General features: G+C 39.9%; 1 protein-coding gene across 1 annotated transcript; it reads left to right on the top strand.

Moving 5' to 3' along the window:
• Nucleotides 1-528: 528 nt before the first annotated feature.
• On the top strand, nt 529-10,304 carry LOC142380343 (class I histocompatibility antigen, F10 alpha chain-like). The gene is made up of 7 exons (XM_075466124.1): nt 529-760; nt 4,277-4,534; nt 5,447-5,722; nt 6,183-6,485; nt 6,798-6,902; nt 7,610-7,650; nt 7,845-10,304. The coding sequence occupies exons 1-7, from the start codon at nt 706-708 to the stop codon at nt 7,875-7,877; spliced, it is 1,071 nt and encodes a 356-aa protein (XP_075322239.1). The 5' UTR covers nt 529-705; the 3' UTR covers nt 7,878-10,304.
• Nucleotides 10,305-10,562: the final 258 nt, after the last annotated feature.

Here is a 10,562-nt window from a genome sequence, read left to right as displayed (position 1 = left end):
CTACCCCTCAACAACACCCTACAGAGCAGAGCTAATCCACCGACAGACTCATTCAGCTCCTTTGTCAGAAAGACTTCTTCAGGTAATGATATACCTACATTTTACCATTTCACTAAACAACGGCTCATCTCTGTAACAGGTAAACACACCATTGTGTTCTCAATATGTATTTATATAAATTTGTAAATACTTACTAAAATCTTTCACAGCTCTCCTTGAACTCAATCTATTTGTTTATTCACCATATTTCTATTTTCCACTCAGTTTGTCTTCACTCATATTGCGCATTTCTGTCGGCTTAACAGTAATTTTGTACACATTTTTGTCTTTTGCACTTTATAATATTGTCATTACTGCTGACAAAGCAGTTTCTCTCACAGGATCAATGAATATAAATAAGAATTGACTATATTCAGAAATGAAAAAAAATAAGTTGTCATCCTGTTTGATGAGATGATGTTTTAACAAGCTCTAAGCTGTTAGAGTTGGATTTCCCCTTAAGAAACCCGCCCACATAGACTGTAGTTTATCTGGCTCGATAAAGGGAAAAAAATACTTTCACTTTCATGTTTTTTCCACACTTGTCCGTCGTACCTACATAAAACTGATGTTTAAGCTCACAAGAAACTTCCATTGGTAAAGCAGAGCTTTATCTAACAATATTTCCACATTTTCTCATCATTTCAGCTCTGATCCTGAGCAGGAATGATGAAGGCTTTACTTGTTCTGCTTCTGCTGGGAATGCGCGAGGCGGCGGCTGGTGAGTGTGAATTATTAAATGCTAAAACAAAAATGGCTGACAAATGTTGAAAAGTACATTTTTACTGTAGCTTTACTAACACAGAGTCGTTGATGGAAAGTTGTTGCCAGATTGTGACAGGTGTCTATGTCGCTGGATACGTCGCAGCTGTTAATGCGCCATCACGTCATATTGAAAGTGTAGTCGCAAAGTAGGCCTATCTTTATCTCCAGCATTATAGTAGAGAATTTAGAAAGAAAATAGCAACAATTGTGACTTTTTTCAGCCTTTTTTGTCAAATAAAGATTGTGTTGCTCCATTTTAATACTGCATACATGGAATATACCCAGTATTTCCAATCTTGGCTGCAGACATGGGTTCAGAAATGTTCGATGCATTTTCCTGAAATATTTTTTCCCGCCCAACATATCGTGAGCTTAGAATTATAAGGTTCTATCTCCGTTTAGGGTAGTTCTGAGATATTGAGCATCAAAGTTTTTACATCCCAGCTGGCAAAAGTGTTATGTAGTATAATCTACTATTATAGCTCAACAAGACCATCACCCTACAGACACTTTAAGGACAGAATATCAAAATCCTGGCACATTTGGAAATGGGATTTTTTAACATGGCCCAAATGGAGATAGAACCTTATAATTCTGATTCTGTTCAGAATTATAAGGTTCTATCTCCATTTTTACAAATAAACCCCTACATTTCAAAGAATAAATGTATATAACCATTAATTTTAATCAACTTATATATTTAGAATACAAGCACACAGCTTGTACTATAAAATAAAATATATAATAGTATAGTATACATCACAGTCAAGCGAGTTTGTAAAAAAAAAATTTAAATTTTTTTTCAAAGATCATGGACATGGAAAAATTACAACATTTTAAACATTTTAATTTAAAAAAATGTCATTTTAAAAAGAGTTCATTTATTTAATTAAATAAATTAATTAAAAACACATTGTTCATTTAAGATAGTGTTAAACTATGAGACACTATTATTTATTATTCTGTATGTCTGTTTTGTTATGTATGATTTACTTCATGTATAGATGAACTTCAGATATCACTCTCTATCCATACCCCCCCCCCCCCACACACACACACACACTGTTACTAAACATCACTAAACACTTTTTAAAAACACATTGTTCATTTATTTTATAAGCTGGGTGTCTCTGCTGCAATGTCCCTGGGTGTCTCGGCTGGTCTGGCCCTGGGTGTCTCTGCTACAATGGCCCTGGGTGTCTCTGCTGCAATGTCCCTGGGTGTCTCGGCTGGTCTGGCCCTGGGTGTCTCTGCTGCAATGGCCCTGGGTGTCTCTGCTGCAATGGCCCTGGGTGTCTCGGCTGGTCTGGCCCTGGGTGTCTCTGCTGCAATGGCCCTGGGTGTCTCGGCTGGTCTGGCCCTGGGTGTCTCTGCTACAATGGCCCTGGGTGTCTCTGCTACAATGGCCCTGGGTGTCTCTGCTGCAATAGCCCTGGGTGTCTCTGCTACAATGGCCCTGGGTGTCTCGGCTGGTCTGGCCCTGGGTGTCTCTGCTACAATGGCCCTGGGTGTCTCGGCTGGTCTGGCCCTGGGTGTCTCTGCTGCAATGGCCCTGGGTGTCTCTGCTGCAATGGCCCTGGGTGTCTCTGCTACAATGGCCCTGGGTGTCTCGGCTGGTCTGGCCCTGGGTGTCTCGGCTGGTCTGGCCCTGGGTGTCTCTGCTGCAATGGCCCTGGGTGTCTCGGCTGCAATGTCCCTGGGTGTCTCGGCTGGTCTGGCCCTGGGTGTCTCTGCTGCAATGTCCCTGGGTGTCTCGGCTGGTCTGGCCCTGGGTGTCTCGGCTGGTCTGGCCCTGGGTGTCTCGGCTGCAATGGCCATGGGTGTCTCTGCTGCAATGGCCCTGGGTGTCTCTGCTGCAATGGCCCTGGGTGTCTCTGCTGCAATGGCCCTGGGTGTCTCTGCTGCAATGGCCCTGGGTGTCTCTGCTGCAATGGCCCTGGGTGTCTCTGCTGCAATGGCCCTGAGTGTCTCTGCTGCAATGGCCCTGGGTGTCTCTGCTGCAATGGCCCTGGGTGTCTCGGCTGGTCTGGCCCTGGGTGTCTCTGCTGCAATGGCCCTGGGTGTCTCTGCTGCAATGGCCCTGAGTGTCTCTGCTGCAATGGCCCTGGGTGTCTCTGCTGCAATGGCCCTGGGTGTCTCGGCTGGTCTGGCCCTGGGTGTCTCTGCTGCAATGGCCCTGGGTGTCTCTGCTGCAATGGCCCTGGGTGTCTCTGCTGCAATGGCCCTGGGTGTCTCTGCTGCAATGGCCCTGGGTGTCTCGGCTGCAATGGCCCTGAGTGTCTCTGCTGCAATGGCCCTGGGTGTCTCTGCTGCAATGGCCCTGGGTGTCTCGGCTGCAATGGCCCTGAGTGTCTCTGCTGCAATGGCCCTGGGTGTCTCGGCTGCAATGGCCCTGAGTGTCTCTGCTGCAATGGCCCTGGGTGTCTCTGCTGCAATGGCCCTGGGTGTCTCGGCTGGTCTGGCCCTGGGTGTCTCGGCTGGTCTGGCCCTGGGTGTCTCTGCTGCAATGGCCCTGGGTGTCTCTGCTACAATGGCCCTGGGTGTCTCTGCTGCAATGGCCCTGGGTGTCTCTGCTACAATGGCCCTGGGTGTCTCGGCTGGTCTGGCCCTGGGTGTCTCTGCTGCAATGGCCCTGGGTGTCTCTGCTACAATGGCCCTGGGTGTCTCGGCTGGTCTGGCCCTGGGTGTCTCGGCTGGTCTGGCCCTGGGTGTCTCTGCTGCAATGGCCCTGGGTGTCTCTGCTGCAATGTCCCTGGGTGTCTCGGCTGGTCTGGCCCTGGGTGTCTCGGCTGGTCTGGCCCTGGGTGTCTCGGCTGCAATGCAAATAGGCTTAGTGATTAATGTACTTCTTAGTGTACACACTACCAGTTGCATGTTTGCCTACATAGTAGTGTCTGAAAACATCTGTGCAACTCGAGCATTCACTGCCCGTCAAACCTGCAAAAACATAACCCCAGTAGTAGCGAAGAGAAGTTAAAGATTCTTTCTTATTACATGATCCAATATTATAATAATGTGGCCGTTTATTATTTTGTTTTATGACACTGAGAACAAAGTTTGGGTATTTTACAAACCTGCAAAAACATAACCCCAGCAGTAGCCAAGAGAAGCTTAAGATTATTTATTATTACATGATCCAATATTATAGTAATGTGTCAGTTTATTATTTTGTTTTATGACACTAAAAACACAGTTTGGGTATTTTACAAACAAAAGCATGGTAAATACAATAGTAATAATAATTTTATAATAATAATGTAATTTATAATTTATAATTTATAATAATAATAATAATGTTAACTGTCTTAATATTATTGTTGCTATTATGTATTTTGTATATTTAAAGAGGCATCTGCTGTTTTAGCATTCTTTACACTCAGTAACACTCACTTCATTTTAGCAATGTGGAAATGAAAAAGCCAGATATGTTTGTGAAAACCTGAAACAGTTTTTTTTTTTTTGTTTGTTTCAGTGACACACTCTTTGACATACTTTGTGACTGTTGTCACAGGTATGAAGGAATTTCCTGAATTCTCTGAAGTTGTAAATGTAGGTGGGCAAGAGCTTGTATACTATAACTGCAGCCTCAGGAAGATCATCCCTAAGACTGCTTGGATTGAGAACTTTGATCCAGACTTCTGGAAAATAGAGGCAGAGAGAAACATCTACAATCACCAATTCTTAAAAACAGAAATGAGCAACGTAATGCAACGCTTCAATCAGTCAGATGGTGAGTAAAGCACACAGACATGTATAATAGAAACAATAGTTGCAGGCCTTGTTACGTTGCATTCAACTGCCGTAAAACATCAAATAAGAAGAAGGAGGAGCAGAAGAAAAATACCTTAACTCTGATATGCTAACAGATCTGATTTTTGGGGTGATAGAGCAGTGGGAGACAGAGCTCTGCAATTAAAGTGATTAAAAAAAACGCTCGAAAGCAGACATCTGGACTGTCTTCGTAGTTTATTAACTTACTGAAAAGCTTGAACTAGACAAAATGCACATGGTGTGTAAAATCTGAATCATAAATATTTATTATTGTGTTAATATAACTAATATGTGGATCCACTTTAGCTGTTTTGTTCTCCATCTCTGAGAGAGGTGAAAAAATCACCAAAGGGACATATGAGAAAACCTAACACCATTATATTTATATATAAAAGGGTCTCACAACTGTTAGGGTTTGTGGATTTTTGTGGACTTTTTTTTGTCTTGGTTTTTCTGGGTTTTGTTCTTTTTTTCTGTTATTTAGTCAACTTAATCTAACCTGGCACGAACACCTCACACTACCTGAAGGCTTGGTGGTGGGAGGATGACTATTTGGGCTTGTTTTTCAGCACATTAAAGTCGCTTAAACCAACCCATATTTTCCTACTTTGGGTATGTGAGTTCATGTAAAACAGGCAGAGTTCGCATCAGTTGACCAATCAATTATATATTGATCGCAGGCTGAACAGCAACGCAGCTGCTGCAACCAAAGCAGGAGGGGAAGATTACAAAAAAGAAATATCATGATCAGTATCACTGCTGCACCATTAATGTGTGTGGGGGGCATATTGAGTAAGGAGGTCTTATCAGTTATAGGTAATTGACTAACCAGGATCTCACTGGTCAAATGCAATGTCTGACTCTCTTTCAGGTTCCCACATTTACCAATGGATGTATGGAATTGTGATGGATGATGAGTCTAACGAGATTGATGGCTTTGAGATTCATGCTTATGATGGAAACGACTACTTATATTTTGACCTGAAGACGGAGAATTTTGTTGCTGCTGCGCCTCAGGCGGTCATCACCAAAAACAACTGGAACAATAAAGCTAAGATTGACTATAGGAGGAACATTTTTGTAAATTTTTTCCCTGAGTTGCTGAAAAAGTATATGAACTATGGGAGGAGCTATCTGATGAGAACAGGTAGAATCACATGGCCTGAATTTGTGTGGTGGACAAAATGTTCGGCCTCTACTGCTTATGTACCCTGACGTTACAATGAACCAGCTCCTGTTACCAAATTTATCTTTAACCTTTGTAGTACCTTGCCTCTTTTTACCTGCCTACTTCTTTCTCTCACTTATATTTCTAAATCACCCCTTTTGTGCCATTTATGCCTTTATTTTGACCCATGTTTTCTGCCCCTAATCATCTTATTTCACTTATTACTTTTCTTGCGATGGCATTCACACACCAAGTCTATATTTAAAGTGCAATATTGTGGCACATTTGAAAATAAATACATCACATTATTTTAAATTGACACCAAGCACCAAAAGCCTCAACTCCTCACATTTCTGCATGTTTTTATTTTATTCTGTACCATTTTTCCTTTTCATTTAGTTAATACAGAAACTGTTCATTGCTTCTGCTTTCTCTCTAGAGCTTCCCTCGGTGTCTCTTCTCCAGAAGACTCCATCCTCTCCAATCAGCTGCCATGCTACAGGTTTCTACCCTAAAGAAGCCGAATTGTTTTGGAGGAAAGATGGAGAGGAGATTCATGAAGATGTGGACAAAGGAGAGATCCTTCCCAACAATGATGGGACCTTCCAGATGAGTACTGATCTGAAACTTTTATCAGAAACATATGAGGAATGGCCCAAGTATGAATGTGTGTTTCAGCTCTCTGGTGTCAAAGAAGATATGATCACCAAACTAGACAAAATAAACATAAGGACCAATACAGGTAAGACTGGAATCTGATGACAATATTTTACAGAAATATATCATTTATATATGTTCTTACCTGTTTTCTTGTGGGCTGAAGTAATCAAAGTAACTTGATCACTGCAACAGTGATTGTAGTTGATCATTTTATCATTCATTTTTCTTTTTTAATAAAAATAGTATCACAAAAGCTAAGGACACCAAAACTGTTTTTAAGTAAAGTTGCTCAAATACTATTCCTAATATTATCAGTCTACTGTACTATTATTCAGAGAGCCCAGACATGTTGAAGCTGGTATGAGAAACTGATAGATGCACGTTTCTTTTCCAGGAACTTCAGAGTTCCCGACTACTGCTGCTGTTATTATTGTTGTTGTGGGGGCACTCGTGGCAGGTGGTGCCGCTGGAGTCATTTTCTGGAAAAGAAGAAACACTGGTATGAATGTAAAATATTAATACATCATCAATCCTTTTCACTTCCATTACTAATCAGAAAATTGTTTTATTTTTTTTGTCTTTTTATTGGTTAAGAGTCATTAGTCATTTTCATATGTCTGTTGCACCTATCCAGGAAAAAAAGGAAAATATGCCCTCATTACCTCTCGGTTCCCCTGATGTAATTCACACATCACAATCACAGGGGGCTCAGCCCCGCATCAGTGTGTGCTCACATGCATCAAGCCGTCATCCCAGAATCAACTAACCTTCAAGCCAAGACTGTTGTGTGTTTGTTGTGCACAGGTGTCATGTGTGAAAGTAGCCGATTTGAAATAACGGCACAAACTGCAGTTAACTGCAAGGCACAAAGCTTCACAAATAATGTCACAGTGATTCAATTAAATACTCTACAAATTTTGCACTTTAGAAATGGAAACTGTGCCCACAACCTTTAGCACTGCACCTTTTGATAAATACCAACGATATATAACAGGAAATTATACTAAATTTGTGCTGCGACACGTGCAACACATCAGTAGATTTGAGGCTTTTTTTGAATCAGCTTTGTCTCATGTGAATGCTATTTGCAAGCTTTACATAAAGCATTGTAAAATCATAACAAACACTTTTGCAAACATTACTTTTCCCAAGTTTAGTCCCTCACAATATTATTTCCCTTTTCTTCTTAAATGTTTTGTTCTGTAGCACCTGACACTTCATCAGCTGAGGATCCCAATCCTAAGGAAGTGAGTACATCATAATACTATGGGCTTCTACAGTAAGATTTAATTTCTGTTACAAACTAAATCACATTTAGATACAAAGTTGTCATTGATATTTAAGACAGAAGAAGTTAGTCTTGTAAGTGAAACTTTAGAAAATTTGCTGTTTGAAAAATAACAGGTTCATTATTTCTTCTCTGTTGCAACTGACTCTACAGGGGAGTAGTGAAGAGCTGGAGATGATGATGTAATCTTTGAATGTAACATCCCTTCGATGGACTGGTGACCTGTCCAGGGTGTACCCCATCCCTCATCCATTGACCGCTGGGATAGGCTCCAGCTCTTCCATGACCCTGAATTGGATTTAGGGCAATATAGAAAATGGATCAATGGAGTTATTGTACCAACTAAATTTTTTTAGCAAATATCTCCCTGCTTCCAGTTCCCAAGACACAAAATATAGTTTCTTAATGGAAATCATAAGCTAAAATTTACATATTTATGTTGTGTCTAAACAATATTTTCTCATGGCTGCAATCATATTATAGTGTAAGGCAAGTTTATTGTGGAGCACAATTCGTGCACAATTCAAAGTGCTTTACAGCTACATAAAATCACAAGAATGCAGATAAAATCATTCCATAATAATTAAATAATTAAATTAAAAGTGAAGAGTGCAGAGAAAATACATTCAGTTGTCATATGCACAGCTAAATAGAACAGAGTTGAGGCCTGTCTCACATCTTCTGGGAGACTTTCAGATTTTAGGAGCATAAAACTGAAACGCAGCCTCACCTTGTTTAGTCTTTCTAAGTCTGGTTTAGACACTATTCTTTTGATTCTGGCAATGTTTTTTAGATGGTAAAAAGCTGCTGATGTTACTGATTTAATGTGGCTGTTAAAGTTCAGGTCTGAGTCCAATTGTCCAAAGTGTCAAGGTGACCGATAATACTTTTTCTTTTGTTTCTGTCGGGCAAAGACAATGATTTCAGTTTTTTCAGTTTTGTCTGAGTTTAGTGTAATGATGAAATATATATTTTCGTACCTTTATTACATTTTTAGACTTTTATAGTCTCATTTTCGCTTCCATGAAAGGCCTCTACCACTCTGCAGCTTTGTAGCTCAGTGACAAGCTTTGCAAACAAGACTATGTGGACTGCTAAAGAATGTGCACATTTGCTTGTTTTTCCTTAATTTAGTTTTAGTTACCAGTTTGTCAAAGCAAGGGGACAGATCCATCCTGTTATTGAAAAAGGGAGCTCTTGTCATTGCAGAGAGAAACTAAGGTAGGATTCACCTCCTTTTTACAGTTAAGATGGATGTGTCATAAATGGAGAGCCTTTGGCCACTTCCTGAACATTGTTCAGCAAGGAGAAATCTGAATTGAAAAATGTAACAAAATGTATTTGATGTACAAGATTTGAACCTGAAGGTATTTGGCAGTTAGACTCCAATGCCTTGTCTCATTTGGGTGGTGGCATACATGAAGGAAGGGGATAGGATAGGAACCCCCCTTGGAGTCTCGACACTGTGGTGGATGAGCAAAAGCTAGAGATGGCAAATACCCCAGATGAGGCTACTTTGGTAACAGAAAGAGGTGGAGATGAGGAGGAGATGGGTAGGGTGAAAATCATACCAGGTGTGGAACGACAGAAGACAATTTTATAGAACGTGGTTTCGACTGAGTGGCTCCAAAACCAAAGCAAGAATGTGAATTTGACAGTGTGACAAAGTGTAGCAGGATGAAACGTTCAAACACCAGATAATGAGGATAGACATGAGGGAAAAGATCTTCTTTACTGAACTTACACATAAGCTTTGTTGAAATGTCATAGGTGGGAAAAGCAACACCATTGTTGGTTAGGGAAGATCCCTATCTCTGACCTACACCAAAGTAGGACTCATGCCTTCATTTTGACTTTTACAATTGTATGAAGTTTAGTAATTTTGATATGAAATTCCTCATTATTTTTGTTATCTGTTCCGTCATTGAAGTTTGCATGTGTAGTGCATGAATCATTGAGGACATCAATATGAAAAATTCCCCAAATTTGCCGTAATCTATTCAGATCATATTTTTTTTCTTTTTAGATGAAGTGCTTATACAAAAAAATTGTTTTTCATGTGAGGTAAATGGTCATTTCATTACAAAAAAAAAAGAAGTAAAATCAGCTTTCGTAAAGGTGTTTTTCAACTGTCAGGATGTGGTGAGTCTCTGCAAAATATAATAATCTCAAATAGATCTCATTTGACTTTATTTTATGTGATAATACATTTTGTATAATGTTAACTAATATAATTAATTCACTTTATATACAACCTTAATCCCAAAAAATCTGGGACGTTGACATAAAATGTAAATAAAAACAATGTATTGATGTGCAAATCACAAAACAAGATAAAACATACATCAAATATTCAAAATGAGATCACTATGTAGCATCCTCTTATTTCAATAACACTACGTCAACATCTGGGAACTGGGGAGAGCAGTTATTGGACCTTTTTATACAGTTTCCTACTCTTATTTTGAGGTATTAGTCTATTTCCGGTATTGTTATAACAGCACTTATTGTATACCTTGAACGTGATGTTTAAGTTTAAACGCAAGTTTGCCGCTCTCTTTGTCATTATGTCATCATTACAAGCTATACAATATGAATAAACGATTAATAACTTTCGGTGTCAGTTTCTGGTGCTTTTTGGTCCGGATGCTCAGGGGAATGTTTTTATGTTACACCAGCAGTAAAATGCTGTATTCAGAACTATTTGAAAATTGGAGTTCCAGATTACAAAATACGTTAAATCCAAAGATAGGGCCATTAAAAATTAGATTACTTATTCAAAATTGATAATATAACGTTTAAAGGCAGTAAGCAAGGTCAAAATAAAGTATACCGGTGTTTTTGCTTGAATTCAACCAAAAGAGTATACTA

Source organism: Odontesthes bonariensis, chromosome 5 (assembly GCF_027942865.1).
Source record: "Odontesthes bonariensis isolate fOdoBon6 chromosome 5, fOdoBon6.hap1, whole genome shotgun sequence".
Taxonomy (NCBI): Eukaryota; Metazoa; Chordata; class Actinopteri; order Atheriniformes; family Atherinopsidae; genus Odontesthes; species Odontesthes bonariensis.
The sequence above is the reverse complement of the archived record's forward strand: the minus strand, read 5'-3'. Positions and strand labels throughout refer to the sequence as shown.